General features: G+C 44.9%; 1 protein-coding gene across 2 annotated transcripts in view; it reads right to left on the bottom strand.

The window, feature by feature from the left end:
- LOC147609453 (putative serine/threonine-protein kinase SIS8) overlaps positions 1 to 19,526 on the bottom strand; it is a 114,985-nt gene that overhangs the window by 12,550 nt on the left and 82,909 nt on the right. For both annotated transcript variants that reach the window (XR_015264222.1, XM_086787461.1), the window contains exon 6: positions 12,740 to 12,808. Coding sequence is in view for 1 of the 2 variants with exons in the window: in XM_086787461.1 (XP_086643587.1) it covers positions 12,740 to 12,808 (69 nt within the window). In the remaining variant the exon portion in view is untranslated. The remainder of the gene's footprint in view (positions 1 to 12,739; positions 12,809 to 19,526) is intronic.

Below are 19,526 nucleotides of genomic sequence, written 5' to 3'. Positions count from 1 at the left end.
AAATAAAATGAGTTGTACCTTGGTTCCTTATCATTTAAATATGGATGGGTTTACACCTGGTCTACGTACACGTCTCTCCAAAAGCTCTACACTTTTGAGTTCTAGGTTCACAAGACAACATTCTAGAGGGATTTCATTGTCTTACTCTTTTAGGGTGAGACATGATCCTTGGGATCTGATGGTTCAGACACTATGCACCCATTCCTGATTGAAGGCAAGACACTTTCACTATTGTTGAAGGTTTTCCTGAGTCCATCATGATTTGCAGGGATAGGAGCTGTCATCAGCACTGTTCTATGCAGCAGCAAGTACAAACAGTTGTTCTATGCGACAGAGCGGCATCAGGCATGGGTTGAGGCCGGCTGTGACGCACAAGGCCAGCAGAGTCAAGCAACAGAGACAGCGAGGACAACAGAGGATGCAAGGGGCGTTGAGTAGTGGATCGTGCCAACGTTTCCTCCAGAAAACTCTTTGCGTTTTTTTTTTAAATGGGAGCAAAACTTTAGAGAGAGAGAGTTAAAAGCAAGAGGCTTTTATTTTTGTCACTAAAACAAAAAGAAGAACTTAAAAAGCAATAGAGGGTGGTTCTATAAAAGGAACTCCTCCCTAGCATTGTAAGCCATAATAGGAGATCGTGATATCTGAGTCTCTTTTTTTTAGAGAAGTGTACGAGTGCTTCACTTGAAGCAAGCGTAATACATATTCCTTCGGGAGGGACCGGCCGTGGCTATCCCAAGCCTCAGCGCGTCTCGGATGTCGAGCTTTTATTCTTTTCTCGTTTTGTATTTGGAGGTTAAGCTATTTTTCATAAAGTGAAGGCGAGTTTCATTGGTATCAGAGCATAGCTTGGAATCTTCTTCTACGAGGAATCCCAATCCGAGCAAAGAAACCTTCATCATGATGGAGCTACTAATGGAGGACATGGAGTTCAACATCGAACGAGACCTCCGTAATGAAGCTGTGACAGAGAAAAACATCCCGCTTGTCCTTTCTTAACACAAAGACTGCATGAAGCCCAATGAAAACCCCAATTTGAGGAAGGAGGTCCAGGCGTTGGTACACAAGATTGGAGATCCAACAAAAGCTCTTCGTCTAAAGCTAAATCAAAAAGCCCGGAAAGAGAACCTTCTAAACATAGAGGATCTAGTCAAAGGGAAGAGTCTAGAGAAAGTTCCTACAAACATGATTCCCGCAAGCACAAATCTACTCGGAAAAGGAGTCGGGACAGCAGCTCTAGAGACAGAAGCAGAACTCCAAGAGGTCGGAGTAGAACTCCATAGAGGAAGACTAAAACTTCACAAGAGACGGAGTAAAACTCCAAGGAGTAGAACTCCATGAAAACGAAGCAGAACCCCTCTAGATAGAGGAAAGGCTTCAAGAAATAAGAGCAAAAGTCGAAGCCCTGACCAATGACATCGCCAAAGCTGAAGCAGGTCACGGGACCATAGAGGAAGAAAGTCTAGATGAGACTCCAGTGATTTCAAAAGGAGAGGGAGATCTTCTCCCAGCCCTTCTTACTCGAGTTCTTCTTTGGGATGATCAAGACATAGAAACCATCGTCGAAGGCGAGAGAGATCTGAAGAGAAGTTTAACCAATGAGGCAAGAGTATAAAGTTTCAAACTTAGGATGGGGCTTATGGGGACACCGACAAAGTCCTTGGATTTGTGCAGCAGTTTGATGCTGCCTTTGCAGGGAAGCGTTTCTCTGAACGCTCCATACGTTGGCATGCATCTTCAGAAATCAGGGAAGTCATGGTGGGCAGCCCTTCGGATATGCAGACAGTTACCCAAGACTTGGAAGGAATGTCAAAAAGAGATCTTGAGCCAGTTCCTTCCTGACAGTGTGGAGGCTGATGTGCTGACCACGTGGCGGAGTTTGAAAAGAGAAAAAGGAGAAACCATGCAACAATACATAGACAATTCAGTCTGATGAGCAACTGCAACAGTTTTCAGCTGGACTATCTACTGATATACGAGATTATGTTGCTTCACAGAAACCAAACACCATATCTCGGATGATTCATCGTGCTATGATGGGACATAGACTTTTTGGGCCATCAGGCAGGCCTAAAGAAGACTGGGGAAGTCAACCAGAAACCAGCAATTCCAGATAAGAGCAACTTCAAGTCAAAAGGGAAATTTCAACCTAAGGGAGTTGCAAAGCTTTCACATAACTACAAAGGGAAGATTTCCTTGTCCGCAGAGGAACTAGAGCGGTACAAGAAAGAGAACAAATGCTTTCAATGTGGAAGTCAAGATCATATAGCTAAGAATTGTCCTAGCAAAGAGACTAAGACATATACTTCTCCAGTAGTCATTCTAGAGGTTGTGGGTGGACCAAAGATGATGCTTCAAAGCTGTGCCTAGCTTGGGGCAAAGTCAAGATAAGGATTCTCTCATTCTTTTTGATCAAGGAGCTTCACAGAACTTCATGTCAGATTGATACTAAACGATATAAGTTTTGATGGGTGGTCGCGCTCAGCAGATGATGGCGGCACTTTCCAATAGTACGGTTGTGTTGATGATAATGACGATCTTCACTCTCCCCCAGTCTTGTTTATGATGCTCTAGAGAGGTTCACCCTTATTTTATACCCGAAAGAGGTCCTACTTTTTGCATAAAGAGTCATGCTTCTGCTTTGCCCTCCGCTCTTACTTTGCTTTTATCTTTTTCACTTTATACAATAAATATTATTCAAATATACAGCCAGCACTGAGAGGAGATAGGGAGTAGCTGTAGACAACCAACAAACGTCTGATGATCCAAAAGAGAAGCCTCTCCTTTGTTTTTATAAAGTCGACCAGCTACCCTTTTTGACTTGTGCTTTTCCTTTTTGCCAAAAGTAGCTAGGTTGGTCAAAAATATCAACTTTTATGCTTTTCTCAACTTGTAGCCCAAGTTTGCTCTAGGCGCCTCCTTCTGTCCACCTATTCATGCCCAAAATAATAATATGTCCAGTCGTCATTAATGATGTGTGAACACACTGACTTATAAACATTATAAGTCACTTTGATGAATAAAATCCCATGTTGCTCGTGCTCTGTAACCATCTTTCAAGCCAAACTTTACCAGTAAATGCTTCAGCTTTCTCTTGTGGACAGGGTTGTTAGAGGCGTTAGAGGCGTTTGGTACAAGGCCGATATGGTACACACCACGAAAGACTAGCATTTTTAGAGACGTTAGAGGCATAATAGAGGCTTCTGTTATATATATATATATTATTAGAGAGAGAGAGAGAGAGAGAGAGAGAGAGAGAGAGAGAGAGAGTCAACTTTCAAGACCTTAGACGGTAGAGTCTAGACTCTAGACCATTAAATTTTACAAAAATTAAGAATGATTGAACACTCAAAACAGCGAGTAGATAATAGATTCATCATTCATGATTCATACATGCCACATGGTAAAAAAGATTCATGGCCTCGAGACCAAGCTCCATAAATCACTCGGACTCCAGAGTCCAAACTATTGGATCTACCACTAGCAGCCTCACTCTCATCACTAGTAACTACTAGGAGAAGGCTCCTCACTAGTTTCTAAATGAAAATCGCCATCTGAGATGAGATTGCCATCATCATCATACTCAAGGCTCCGAACATTACATCCTCAAGGGTTCCATCCTAACAAGGTAATGCATCCTCATTTGTAGCATAAGCAGAAGACCTAGTAGAGCCCCATCGACGATATGTTTGGATGGGTGATCGAGCTCTTTTCCATCTAATCTAGCAGCCTTGACTCGCCACACTAATGCCTCCTCTGCTCGTGGTGGTGGAATGAGAACCACTAGCAGCAAGGCGCTCACGACCTCGAGTACGGATGATGTGCATATCTATCTCCTCTAGCTCTCTATGGAGCTCAGCATAGATGGCATCTTCCACTCTCTCTTGCCTCAATTGAATGCTCCTAAGGTACTCTGCTGTGAGTTTGATGTCATCGGGATTTACCTACATTTAAGTTGATAGAATAATAACTTGAAGTTGTTAGTTGTAACTTCTAGGTTACAAGAGACTAAATAGAAAACATTAAAATTAGAAATTTAGATTATTAAAGAATTGAGATGCCTACTTGCTTGGGGATGTGAAGCTCTTGAAGATTTCGCACCATCCGCAAGTTAGCGCGGCAATATACGAGCCGCTCTAACTGGGATGTGCGAAGCTTGTTCCTAATCTTCGTGTGCACGAGGAAGTATACACTCCAATTCCTCTCGCATGCACCCGAAGAGGAATCCTAAGAGTACAAAATCAAAATTTAAAATTTTAATAATATAACTAAATAGAATAAAGAATTAGAAGAGACAATGGCAAATGACCATCACCTAGGCAAGGATCCTCATCGCAAAAGCTTGTAGAGATGGGGTGAAATAGCTATACGTCTCCCACCATGAGAGTGGCTTCACTATCACCTATCTTCTCGTAGAAGTAGGACGAGTGTACGATTGCCCGGTCAAGTTATTGTAGGCAATGAGCACCTTGTCCATCTTGATTTGTGCTTCATCATCAAGCACGTGACGCATGTAGAAGTCTGCGTTGGACCGGATCTCTTGATCCAAGAAGAGTTTCGGTGTTTTGTAGAGAGTATGGATAAATGCACCCATACCATAAATAGGCCTACACATCCATTGCCACTTCCTCTCCACAATGGTCTTGATCTCATCAAGCCTATACAAGCACATGCCACATTGCAAAAATTAAAATCAAGCTTACAAGTACTATCTACACACCTTGATTTAGGAGTGCATCAATTAAAATAACTTACGAACATTCTTGCATCAAGTGTCATGCAAGCTTGGAGCTCCTCAATTGCCTTTCTCATAAAGTGTGTGAGAGGGCCCAAAGTGGATTCCTCCATGTCCGACATCTGAAGTACTTGGTACAATGGAGTCATCGCAACTATGATGATCCGTGCATCATCCCAAAAGGAAGGATCCAAGCACTTACATGGGATGATCTTCTAAGCCTCCAGCTTAGATGCCTCAGGGCTTAGATGATCATCCCATTCCTCCCACTCTTGGGACACCACCTTGCATTGAAGCTCGCTATGGACGGCATGTAGTCTCTCCAAAACAATCCCCATGTAGGCAAACCTTGTTTTGGAAGGCTTCACGAGCTCCAATCACGAATGAACACGGAAGATGGGCAAGGGTTGCACCTTCTTCGTGAAGAAGGTCACAAACTTCCGATATCTCCATGAGAAAGTCAATGCAATGGGATGCGCATGGAATCCAAACAATCATCGGGAACTCCTCCACCATGTGACGCATTGCATGACAATTTGATGCATTGTTGGTGACGACTTGCACCACATTTTCATGGCCAACCTACAATCCAAAGTGCTCATGTAATTAGTACTATGTGACCTGTACTATGTTACATCAAGATGTAGAACATGTAGACTTATAGTATGTACAATGAATAATAATCTTGTGTAAAATTTAAATTTACCTGATTGCTTGGCGGATGTGTTGGAACATAAAGCAACCAATTGTCCTTCTACCGGCTTCCCGGCATCCACCACGCGTAGAAAATACGTGCAAAGGGGGTGAGATATGAGGATGTTGATGATGCTTCTCTTCTTCTTACGACGGAGAGGATACTACATCTTTACTTAGCCCATCCCGAACGAATGGACTCGAGTGATCTACCTATAAGCCCAGTGGGAATACCAGTGACAGACTCAACCACATGCCCAAGAGTTAGAGAGAGAGAGAGAGAGAGAGAGTGAGGCAAGAGAAAGAAGAGCAAAGGGATCTTACACAGTACACCACACTAAGCGGGGAACAGGCCCCGTCCCCTTTTAGGAATTTATTTAGGAACAATCCACGGGGGTGCTAGCCAAGATCAATATAATCAATGAATACAAAATAAACACATATGCTGAAGTAGAATATCCAAGTTGACGTCAACTTCGATGCACAAGATCTCTAATGCCGTGCACACCACGGGGATGACCCACAAGTATCTCTCACCGGACTAGTACCAGATTCAATATCCAAATCCAAATCCAATGAATCCAAGTCCAATGAATCTATAAATCCAATATCCAATATCCAAATCCAAATCCAAATCCAAATCCAAGTACAAGTCAACTCAATATCCAATCTTCAAGAAAATCCTCAGGAAGCTTCTCAAAAAAGCAAATACCGAGGTAGCGGATATATGAGTCTGATAGCCAATCTCCCCTGCTAAGGTTCTGGAGGAAAATGCTACTGGCTATGGGCAGCGCGGGCGGCGACAGAGTTGAGATGAGCGGCACTGGCTTTGAGTGGCGGCGGCGGCAGCGGCGCGGCTCTAAGCAGTGGCAGTCGGCTGAAATGAGTGGCGACGGCTCTGGGCGGCAGCAATCGGCTAAGTTGAGGACCGGCAACGGCAACAAGTATATGAAGATGAGGGTCTCCTTGCTCTCCACAAGCTTGATGCCCAAAAAAAGAGAGCTCTAGCTTCTTTTATACTTCGGGAGGACCTTGCTTTTTGCCAAAAGCAATACTTTATGCTTTGCTTTTCTCTTTTTGCTTTAATATTTTAGTAATAATAAAATATTGCTCATCTTTTGCCAAAGTTCTTGATTTATTGTCTTTCTAGCTTCAAGGCCTTGCTTTTTGGCCCTGGAGTTGCTTTTTGAAAAAGTGGGTTTTAGCTTTTTGATCCAGCTCCATCTCCTCTCTCCAATGGTGTGCTTGGTTCACAGTCAACTAAGTTTGACTTTTTGCTTTTCTTGCTTTTTGTCCAAAACTAGTGCTTTTTCTTGAGCTAATTTCATGATCCTTGATCCCATGCTTTCATCAACTTGTCCATGTGTCGAGGCATGTGTTCCATCATGTGAAAAAGATCTAGGAGGGACAAATAGTTAGATCCCTACCTCTTATATCGCAGTTGTCCTCAACTACGAACAGCAAGTGTTCCAAGCACATCCATATGTTCCATGTATATCCATGTCTTCCAAGTTCATCGAGTACATCCATATGTTTCAAATACTTCTTAGTACTAGCCCTATTGGGTGAGCTTGTGCATCTGGTCTTTTTTCCCCATATCTATGGTGGTATCTGCTCAACTAGCAGCATCTCTATGCCTTATCTTTGACGAATGGCTTTGTTCTTGATGGTACTTCTTCACAACTTATCACATGTGTTAGATACAACAAATGCATACTTACCTTCTGTAAAAACTAGACAGAAGCTAGTAGACAAATGAGTATGCATCATTCGCGTCTACTGGGTACTCCAAGTACTGGCCAAGTAGTCTAGAGCCCAGTGGTCTATCACATGCCATAAATCCAAGCATTGTCCACACATCAAAAACAGCACACAGTCAAAGAAATTCAAACATACATCAATATGCAATGCACAAGTAATGATTCTCCTCTTCATGGATTGTCGTGTCTGGTTTCATCGGAAACCGTGTTAAGCTATCTAGCTCCCGAGGTACACTGCTCAGACTCACTCAAGACCATCGGGTTACTAGGACTGCCCGAGAACTAGTCACAAGGACTGCCCGAGAATTCGCTCAAGGCCATCTGGTCACAAGAACCGCCCGAGAATTCGCTCAAGGCCATCTGGTCACTAGGACCACTCGAAAGTTCATCAATAGTCATCTGGGCCATCTCGTCACATTGACCGCCCGACTATGAAATCCAATACAGTCATCTCGGCCATCTAGTCGCAATGACCACCCAAATGTGAAGTTCAAGATATCTCGCATCGTTTGCTATCCAATGGGTCATCTCACATCATTGCCTCCCATATACAAATCTCGTTATGGCATCGTTGCCGTCCAATCGGTCATCTAGCATCATTGCCACCCGAATACAAATCTTGCTCCTTGGGCTATCGGGCATCGTTGCCACCCAAACTAGAGCGTGTCCAAGTAACCATTATATAAGCAGAATAATGATTATATATGCAATGAAGAGGGTAGAGGCACAATCCCTCCTTGAGTCTGTCTTGGTCACAAGACGTACATATCTATACTTCAAATAAATCTGGACCAACCACCTCCTCATAAGCTCGAAGTATATCTGGATAGTCATTTAAGTACTTCTCTAGCATCCATTTCGCATCCAATAGCGAATAATTTTCGTATTCCAAGAGGAACTTTCTGACCACTGTCTTTCCTTTTTTCTCATGGAATGAAACACAATCTGTTCTGGCTCTTCCACCATTGGTGGATCCTCCAAAACAACTCCTCTTAGGGGTAACCTGTACATGGTTTCAATAAATTGTCATGGAAGGCATTATGTGTCCTCCAATGATATGAAAGGTCCAACCAATGACATACATGGTTGATCTTCTTGGTATCTTGAAAAAAGGTCTAAATATCATCATTCTCTAACTTCAATAATCCAAAGATAAAATCCATAACAATACTCTCCCATAGAACATTCAATGGGTGCAATAATCCTGCTGGTGTTTGTCGATCAAACTTGACCTTCTCACAAACCAAACATTCTCGAACATATAACTCAATGTTCTTTCTCATACAAGGCCAATAAAAGTAGCTTTCTAGAGCTTAAGTTGTCGTCAATATGCTTCTTTGCCTTACGTAAGGTGGAGCATGGCTTTTCTTTGTTCACTTTTGGCCTCAAATCCTTTGTTTCACATAAACGGGTTTACTTCATAAAAGAATCTTTCTTGATGGCAAGAAAAGTCACATAATTTCCACTCTAAAATTTGTTCCAATACAATTCTAGAAATCCTTATCTAAGACTTTCATAGGCCACAACATAGCCCTCATGGTACAAGATTGCTCCAATGCAATCTCCTCTTGACAAACTTCCTGGCAGAATGTCAATATGATGATCTTCTGATCTGTTTGGCTTCTTGCTTTAGCTTGTCAGGACAATTTGCAGCTATATGTCCCTTGTTTCCACATTGGAAACACTTCCTTCGTTGGCATATTCCTCACATTGCTTGAGGGGTAATCTTCTTCGAAAGAGTGGAGGTTTGTCCTCACTCCGCTCCTTCTTTTGAGACTCGGCTCTTGATGGGGATCGGTCTTTAAACTTCTTCCTTTGAGGTGGATCTCGATTGTTGTTCTTTGTCTTGCCGTCCATCCAAGGCATGTATAATAAGGCTTCTGCTTGTAAAGCCTTGTCTTGGGCTTCTTCCAACGTTTTCAATCCAACCATATAAACTGCTTCCATAAGCTTAGGTTGCAATCCATTCACAAACTTACGCATCTCCATTAGTGGCGGAATGGGAGTATATGAAGTAAACTTCAAAAAAACTGCTAAAAATTTGTTAAGGTAAGATGCCACATTCTCACCAACTTTCTGCTTTACCTCATCCCATTCCTTTTACACATCTGCTTCAAAGTTTGCGGGTAGCAATTTCTTGTTGAGCAGTCTTGAAGTCGGTCCATGTCTTCGGCTCGGTCCTTTCTTGTACTAATTTTAGCCACCAATTCAAGGTGGCATCCTTCAAATGCATGCGAACCATGTGAAGCTTTGACTTTTCGGAGTAGTCGTCTCCTCCAAAAGCGGCATCAAACTGTTTAACAAAAGATAATGCTTTTTGTGTATCCCGCTTTCCATGAAAAAGCACCAAACTTGACGCTCTTCTCTCCCGGTTTGAAGTCTATCTTGCCATTTGATCCTTGTGCAATGGTGACTCCTTTGGCATGAAGATACGCTTTAGCGGCTTCAACTCCTTCGGCTTCGGTGGCTTGATCCTTGATGAAATCTTCAAACATTCGAGCCCTTCTTTGGTGCTGTTCCTTCTTGGCTCTCCAAGCTAGGAATTCTTCGTCTTGGAGAAACTATCTAAACCACTGAAAATCTAGGTACTCTGCCACTACCATGGATGCTGTCTCATGAGAAAGACTGTAAACCTTGGTTCCCATCTTGAAGTCCTAAATTGGCCTCGTAGTTGTTCCCTTCAGTAGACCCTTGGTGTCCCTCTGCTCTCGATATGGCTCTGTCATCCTAAGAAAGTTTCTTCAACACAAATCTTGCTTTAATACCACTCCACAATACCACTCCACGTCCAAGGGGACTCATAGTGACAAGACTCAACCAAGTGTCCAAGAGTTATAGAGATAGAGAAAGAGACAGGGGAGAGAAAGAAAGGCAAAGGGATCTTGCACAGTACACCACACTGAGCGGGGAAACAGGCCCCGCCCTCTTTCAGGAATTTATTAAGGAACAATCCACAGGCACACGGGCTAGGATCAATACAATCAATGAATACAAAACAAACAGATACGCCGATGTAGGATATCCAAGTTGATGTTGATGTCAAGACACAAGATCTCTGATGCCAAGCACACCACGGGAATGACCGACAAGTATCGCTCACCAGGCTAGTACCAGATCCAATATCCAATATCCAATATCCAATGAATCTAAATCCGAATCCAAATCCAAGTCCAAATGCAAGTCCAAGTCCAAGTGAACTCAATACCCAATCTTCAAGAAAATCCTCAGGAAGCTTCTCGAAAAATCAAACACCAAGGTGGTAGATATATGAGTCTGATAGCCAATCCCCTCTCCCCCCCCCCCCCCCCCCTGTTGAGGTTCTGGAGGAAAACAATAGTGGATATGGGCGGCGGGCGACGTTTCACAGGCGGCGGCGGCGGCGTTGCACAACTCTAAGTTGCGGCGGCTAGGCTGAGCGGCAGCGGCGGCAACCAGATGAGCTGAGCGACAGCGCCAGCGAATGGATGAAAATGAGGGTCTCCTTGCTCTCCACAAGGCTGAGTGGGAGTGGTAGCGGCGGTAGCCAGATGAGCTGAGCGGTGGCGCCAACGAATGAATGAAGATGAGGGTCTACTTGCTCTCCACAAGCTTGATGCCCAAAACAAGAGGCATTTAGCTTCTTTTATACTTGGAGAGGACCTTGCTTTTTGCCAAAAGCAGTACTTTATGCTTTGCTTTTCTCTTTTTGCTTTAATATTTTAGTAATAATAAAATATTGCTCATCTTTTACCAAAGTTCTTGATTTATTGATTCTCTAGCTTTAGGGTCTTGCTTTTTGGCCCTAGAGCTGCTTTTTGAAAAAGTGGGTTTTAGCTTTTTGATTCAGCTCAGTCTCCTCTTTCCAAGGTGCCCTTGGCTTGCGGTCAACTAAGTTTGACTTTTTGTGTTTCCTACTTTTTGTCCAAAACTAGTGCTTTTTTTTAGCCAACTTCATGATCCGTGCTCCCATGCTTTCACCAGCGTGTCCATGTGTTCCATTATGTGAAAAAGGAGCTTCCGGACACAAAAGGTGACACTTTTTCTTTGAATATTGGCCCGCAGGAATCTTGTAGTTGGCACTTGGTTGGTGAGCACTGGGGCAGCCAGCTAGTTGGCACCGATGGGCGCCCCTAAAGAGAGCTAGCAGCACTGCCTTTGGCACCACAGGAGTCTTGTAGTTGGCACTTGGTTGGCAATCACTACGACAGCCAGCTAGGTGCCGCGGATGGGGCACCCTAGAGAGAGCTAGCAGCACTGCCTTTGGGATTGCCCCGAGGCACAACACGTATGACAATGCATCCTCTGACTCTTCACATCTGATCCGAGCATTGCCCATAGAGTCAGATGGGATGCGGTCGCCTAAATAGCAAAGGCAGGCCAAGTTCTATTTTATGAGGATGACAAGAGCGGCTTAGCACTAGTTCTCACCCATCTCCGTGGTTATTACAATGACCATTGCCACGGTTCTACCACGGGAGCCCAGTCAACCAAAAAAAAACAAAGCGTCGAGACACGGGGCTTATTCAATGAACCCAAAGTACTCCAAGATGGCCACAAAGGAAATCAATAGGCTTATAGAAGCTGGGATCATTTAGGACATTGAACATACTGAACGGGTATCCCCCATAGTGATAGTGCCCAGAAAGAACGGGAAGATCAGGGTTTGTAACCTCAACAAAAAGGTTAATGCAGCCACTGTCAAGGATCACTATCCATTGCCATTGACAGAACATGTGCTTCAGCAAGTCGCAGGCAAGGACACCTGCAACTTCCTTGATAAATTTTTTAACTATAATCAAGTGGAGGTAGACCCAAACGATCACCACAAGACAGCATTTGCAACAGAATGAGACACATACGCATATAGGGTTATGCCATTTGGCTTATCTAACACCCTAGGAACTTTTACAAAGATCAACATACACAGTTTACAAGGAATATCCTCGGAAATTCCTTGAAGTCTTCATGGGTGACCTTTGCAGCAAGCAGATTCCTTGGAAATCAAACTTACCTCATAAAAATTAGACTCTCTAAGTAGGTTCTTGCAAAGCTTATGGATAGTGGGTGGCATTGTTAGCTGGACTCTACAAACGCTGCTATGCATACACAAATAGTTGAAATGAGACTGAAACACCTTCACGTCTCACCATCCAACTGAGCCATCTATCAATCACTGCCTCCTAAATACTAAAATTATTTTGAAATGCTCAACAAGTTGCTTTGTCATAAACCCCTAAGAGGTGCCTAGAATGCAGGATGTCTGCCTGAAACTGGTTTGACAATTTTCTGCAAAAAAAATGGCTTCCTTTTGATTAACCTAACACACTGTCTTGACCTTAGTATCTTACCCATTTTCAAGCAAGGCTGGCAAACCCCACATAATTTCCACCAACATATCAAAGTCTTAAGCCGGAACTTATAAAGCTCTGTGGCCTTCTAGTACATTAGAGTGCTCATCAACACAGAACAGCAGCTTTATTTTGTTATCAAGCACCAAAATCCAGAAAGAAGAAAAGCAGAAGCATATCTATTTTAAAAGTGCATCAAAGCAATACGCATTAATGTGAAAGATCACCTCACTTCGGAACTCCTCAAGTGCATCTCCTGAGATATCTTGATCAAGAAATTTTTTCACGGCAACCTCCTGGCCAACAAACCAAGCAGAAGATATGTCATTAAAAAGATCCTCTGTGTTCTCAATCTCCTATCACATAACAGAGCAAAACAACATTCTTGAAAAGGCTTACATATACAACTACATTTACAATACTTTTAAATTATACTACTATCATTCTAATTGAATATCTGATATCTCTAGTTCAATGTGCATGTGCAATAATAGACACTAAATTCTGGCGGTGCTTCCCCTTGCTTGTAGCAACATACATGACTACCTCAAAGAAGGAACAATTAACAAATGATCTCTCTTCTATGGTATATATCCCTCCCTTTGGTGGCGTTTGTAGTTGGAACCGGGGCCGTTAACAGCCCAGCTCAGCACTTTTGGAGGAGGACTCTCCAGTCCCCCCCTTCCCCTCAAAAAAAGCAAGTGAGAATAGTTGGTTTCATGGCACATCCACCCCTCCACCCTCCGGCTTGTAGACAACCCCCCGTGACATATATGGCTCTAGGAGAATTCCCCCCTTACCCAGCCACAATGGTGTTAGAAAGAAGAGTCTTTTCCTGACATAGTGATAATGCACCTCAATATGCTTAGTGCGGGCACACAACAGGCTTCCTTGCAACTACCAATGTGCTTTGACTGTCAGTAAAGATAACACAGGAGGATTGTTGTCCTACACCCAAATCAGCCATAAGGCGTCTGAGCCAAACACACTCAATTGTCGTTGTAAAAGCTGCCCTCCTGTACTCAGCTTCACAGTTGGAAGTGCACACTATTAGCTGCTTCTTGCTGAGCCATGATATACATGATCCACCAAGACGAAAGCAAAAGCCACTAGTGGACAAAAGCTATGCAGCTATGAATGAACCCCCCCTCCCTCCCCCTCCTCCCTCCGTCCCCATTAGAAAAAGCCAAGAAACTATGCAAGTAGCAGAAAACCCGCTTATCAGCCTGCCAATGCCTGGAACCTGGGATGTGCATAGACTTGCTCGATTGTGAGACCCCAAACTAAATGTCTAGTCTCGTATTGCACAAATAAATCAAGCATCCAACAACCATCTGATACAATGTGACATCAAATGAATCTCCAGGTTCTTGAAGACTAAGCCTGGCACTTGTCTCAACTGGTGTAGCCATAGGCTTCCAGTCTTCAAGCTGAAACCTTCTTAGCAGCTTCTGTATATACTAAGACTGCAACAAAACAATGCCATCATCATGTTGGATAAACTCAATGTCTAAATAATTGTGCAACGAACCCAAATCTAACATCGCAATGTACCATGTAACTCAGCCTTAAAGGCTGAAATCTAATCCACAACAAGGCCTGTGAGCAACATGTCATCAGCATACAAGACGATGACCAAGAATAAATCCTGACTCCTCTTTACATAGAGGGTACTCTCAATTAGACAGTTTCAAAATCCATGTGCAACCAAGTATGTATATATCTTCTCATACGAGCCGTGGGTGCAAAGGTCTCATCAAAATCAATCCCCTTCTTTTGGGCATAACCCTTTGCAACAAGGCTGGCTTTGTGGTAATCAATGCTATCATCACCTTTACATTTAAGCTTGTAAACCCACTTTGTACCTATGGCCTTCTTGCCATTTGGCAAATCTGCCAAATCCCAAGTGTCATTCTTGCGTAGGATGCCCAAAACCCATTTGAAAAAAAAAAGTCGTGCATTTTCCATTAAGGGTACACAAATTATGCTAGAAGGGACACGTAAGGCTTAGACGTGGAAGTATGAGACTTGCCAACCCGACTCTCCTTGCCAATGTGCTGAAACCCTCTCTCCCCCTCTCGGCGTACGGAAGCGGAAACAGGCACTTGGTTTGGCATGCACTATATGCAGACGGAGGCACTCCCCCCCCTTCCAGTACAACATAGAGGCCCCGTCATTTGCTCTCAGCCGCACAGAGCGGAATAGGGTTATCAAGAAGGACATTGTCAGACTGGATACTCAGAGGACATGGAGTTCACCTAGTCGTCCACTATGGAGACGAAGATGGCCTTCTACAGAGATCACCTCCTATGCCTGACAGAGGATGGGTTCATCATCCGTCCATGCTACATGGACATGTGCGATCGGCCAGATCCGCACCTCGTCCCACCAACTGAGAGTGGAGACTGCCAGATATGGGCCTAGGGCGGCCACACCAGAGGACAGGATATGCTAGCTCTATCACACAGAGCCCGAGACAGAGGACCATTACATATGCCGATGCCCTGTATACTAAGAGATTCGGGGGAGGTTCCACTGCCTCTTCCGAGATGGGTTCGGACCACTTTCCAAGATCATGGACTTCCCAGATCAAAGATGCCTGAGACTTTTTCTTCTAGAGCTCCGGAGACACAAGGAGTCCTTAGTGAGATCCTTGCTCGAGGACCATTACAGAGAGCTCTCACCGACTTCTTCCATACCAGCACTCCGAGGGCCGATCCACCCATCATACCCAAACCACAGGCTAGTGCAGGAGCTCAGCCAAGAGGTGTGCACTCGACAAAGCCACTGAGTTATGCAGAGCTCGACGCCCCAAACCCCATGGCCCTCGCCCACGGCCACGCCACCACAAGAAGATCCGGGCCATCATCTCCCATCATCGCAGGACCTTCTCGCGCCAGCTCAGTTTTACCACCTTGAGCACCATGTCAGAGCGGCCCATGAGGATGTATTAGGGTGATATGAGAGCTCTCTGCTCATGTACCTAGATCAGATTTTAAAGTTCTAGATTATTTTTTTTGTTATCTTTCTTTATTACTATTTTGTAACCAGGATGATGTACCTCATGGATATGATGTAACCTTTTGGTCTCATAGGTCATTTTGGCCTTTTGAAGACATTAATACAACTTTCTTTCTTTCTTCTTTCTCTCTCCCTCTAGCTTGGACTCGGCGTGCTGAAGCGAACCTGAGTGAGGCTGGTGCATCTCTTCTCATCTGCAAGTCAACTATCATTCCATAGCTATTCAAGCTGTTGTACAGTTCCTATCTGCAGTACAATACTATCTGTACCCGTAGGACTTGCTAGAAATCCTATTGTACCTGCTGTACTTGTTGGAAACTCTTCTGTACCTACTGTACTTGCTGCAAATCCTGCTATAAAGCCTACTATACTGGCTGCTCGTGCTCAAAACCCTATTGTTGCTACTGTGCTTACAATAGTACCTGCTGCACCAGATGTACTTGCTGTGAACCGGCTCCATATGTACCTATTTGAGTGAAGGTTGTGTCTTAGAGGAGAGGGAAACTGCTGGTCATGATATCCTATCTTTCCCACCACGTAAGGGCTGCATACAGTTTGATACAGTGGATTATTATTATTAATTTTCTTTCTTGAATTGTGAATAGAGTACCTGCTATCTCTCTCACTGGGATTCTATGAGATTTTATTGTCCTTGTGCTTGCCCTGACCATGCTCTCAAGTTTTGAGAGCTAGTTAAGGTCAATGAGCCTGGGAATTTGGGAGCAAAGCGAAATTTCATTGGGAGTACCAAGTTTTCCTTCCTCCATGGTAAATCACCCTGCCAGGTGCTAGTACGGGTGTTACTATTGGTGCACGATCCCGGAAGACCAATGTAGTGCGGGTGCTTAGCCAGCCCAGCCATATTGACACGCAAATGTGTCGGCCTAGGTCTCCCAGTATCCCACAACATGCATAGACGATTTCGGTTTCTGAGGCACCACCAAGACACCACCGATACCTCACATGAGACCTGGTAAAACACGCCAAAACATTGGTGGGGATTGTTTCACTTCAACCCAAACTGGGCAAGCCTAGCGCAACATATCTTGGTACTCTGCCATAGGCTTCCACGGAACCACATGAACCAACTGCCCATCCAAAAAGAGTGGCACCTGCTCCAAGACTGCCCTGCGGGCTTCCGAAGTGCGAAAAGGTACTTCATAAAAGCCTCTCGGACCATCATAAATCTCCTCAAGTGCCTCAGGCGACACCAAGCGGCCCAACCATGCTCTAAGACGAGGCAACAATGGAATACGCCCAGTAAAGAAGAAGATAGCAGTACGATCATGAAAATCTGCTAGCTGTTGTAGCAACAAAGGAGTCTCCATGCATACATCAGCCACACCACCATTATCTACTGTAGCCATTTGCACGCTATTTGCCTTCACATATTCTTGCAGAAGCTCACCAGTGATCTGCAGCAAACGTGCAAACTCCGGAGAAGGTACCTGAGAACTTTCCTCTGCATTCTCTCCAACATTCACCGGAGTGTAGCTTGCATCAACATCAAGCCTTTGACGTTTTTGTTGCTCCGAGATATCTGAAGCATAACCCACATCCTTCTCGATCATCTCCTCAATAAGATCCATGTTAAGGCTATTGGCAGCCATGCCACCAACAACAGCAGCCGGGTCATCCAAATCCATGTACAAAAGCAAAGAAAACCCGTTCTCTCAAACCCTAATTCAGCACCTGCAAACCCTAATTCAGCAGCTGCAAACCCTAAATCAGAAGCTTCTGGTTGAAAGGTTTACTTTGCTAGCAGTTGCCAGCAATAATTGCAGCATACATGCCAACAACAGCAGTTGAACGAAGTCGAGAGGAATACTTGTTGCTGTGAAGAACAATTTGGACCTCTCTCTCCCTCTCTCTCTCTCTCTCTCTCTCACACACACACACACACTTAGAAGGGGATGAACAGAGAAGAGAATCGAAAGGTAAAAGATGACGAGTGATGCTGCAGATTACACACGCAGTCGCACAGCAATCACACATGCCAGTAGGTCACACCTCTCTCTATCTTGCATCCATTCTGCTTCCATCTCTCCGTGCATCATCTTCTACTCGGAGACACATCAGGCCCCAGGCAGCACATTACCCAGAGTGGCGGGATACAGATGGGAGACGACTTGTAGACAGAAGGCCCGTTCGAAGCATGGTGGTCGTGGATCCGGAGGAGTTGCAGTTCTTTTTAGAGAGGAGCTTCAGCCACTCATCAATGTTATGCGCCGTGATGAGAGCGCGAGGTACATGTGGGTCAGAGTGAGGGCAGATGAGGGTAGACCCCTATACATTGCTATATGTTACTTTCCACCCAGCATATCTCATTATGCAGCGCCCAAGGGGCAATCTCCATATATGATTCTAGATGAGGACATATGGGAGTTCTCCAGGGAGGGAGATGTTATCATACTTGGGGACTTTAATGCTCGAACGGCTCAGTACCAGACCTCCTCCTTTGACACTTCGGAGGAGACGTTGAGAGAGATAGATGTGGAGGAGATGTGTTTGACCCGGAGATCACAGGATGAGGTGGAGTGTACTGACTATGGGAGATACCTCTTGGAGATGGGGACTGCACATGGGCTGGCCATTTTAAATGGCCTAGAGAGGTATCCACTTGTCAGTGGCTTTACTTGCTTTCCACGCAGACATGGGGCCAGCACAGTGGATTATGTTTTAGCCTCGCCAACCTTCATCCCGAGTATCCAGGATTTTGCGATTGGCCCCCAGGCCCATCGGAGTTACGGTGGATCATGCACTTCTCTCCTTTACGGTGGATTTCCACTACAGTACCCACCAGGTTGGGCAGTCCTCCTATCACCCAAGATATACCTTCTGTAGAGAGACTGATGGAGTATACACCGCAGAGATCTACAGCTTGTTGAGTGCAGAGGATCCACACAGGCCATTAGCAGAGCTCACACAGATCTTGACAGAGGCTTCACATACAGCTGCAGCGATGGCCTTCCCACACACGCAGCCCACAGTACGACCACGTCCTAGGAGCATGCCCCAGAACAGTTGGTATGATGATGACTGTAGGGAGCTCAGAGCCCGGCTACAGAGAGAGGTAGCCACAAGTGTTACTACATATAGAAAGTCACGCATCATCTTCCGACCCTCATTCGGCGGAAGAAGAGAGCATTCTTAGCTCGGCTGGAGAGAGACACCTATCAGTTGTTTTTGAGTCAGGATTCTGGGGAGGCCTGGAGATTGCTTAGAGTGCACCCCCCGCCTCCGGCCATTACCTCTCCAGATACATGGGGTGAGTATGCTGCCTCCCTCTACACAGTACCAGAGCAGCCACCACTACCGAACCCTCCAGAGCCTTGTCCACCCACTTCTACCTTCTTCACAGCAGAGATGATGAGGAGGACCATCAACAGATTGCATACAGGAAGGGCACAGGATCATGAGGGCATTGTAGCCGAGCATTTCATACATGCTAGAGATATGATTGCAGATTTGCTAGCTCTCATGTTTAATAGAGCCATGTGTGAGGGGTTTCCTGGGACTTGGAGTACTTCCACGATTGTGCTGGTACTCAAGTCTGGAGATCCGAGCCTGCCGACTAACTACTGCACCATTATGATTGGTCACTTACTGGCCAAGCTATATGCCTCTACTCTTGAGCATGAGTTGAGCAGATGGGCAGAGAGACAAGGGGTCCGAGCTCAGGGACAGGCCAGTTTCAGGAGGAGATTCTCTACTTTGGATCATATCTTTACCCTCAGGGCTATCATTGAGGAGGGCAGAGCACATGGGAGGAGGATCTACTGTGGCTTTGTGGATTTCCGCAAGGCCTTTGACACAGTGCCGAGAGCTAGACTGATGCGCAAGCTGCGAGACTTGGGGGTTCCATGTGAGCTCATTTGGGGTATTATGGCACTTTATGAGACAGTAGTTGGGCAGGTGTGGAGTCTGGACTTCAGAGGGTCTCTCCCAGCCAGTACACTCCACTATAGGGGTGAAACAGGGCTGCCCGCTCTC

The sequence above is a fragment of the Cibotium barometz genome, chromosome 51 (assembly GCF_041138505.1).
Source record: "Cibotium barometz isolate CiBa-2024 chromosome 51, ASM4113850v1, whole genome shotgun sequence".
NCBI classification, from domain to species: Eukaryota; Viridiplantae; Streptophyta; class Polypodiopsida; order Cyatheales; family Cibotiaceae; genus Cibotium; species Cibotium barometz.
Note: the sequence above shows the minus strand (reverse complement) of the source record. Positions and strands in the feature narration are given on the sequence as shown.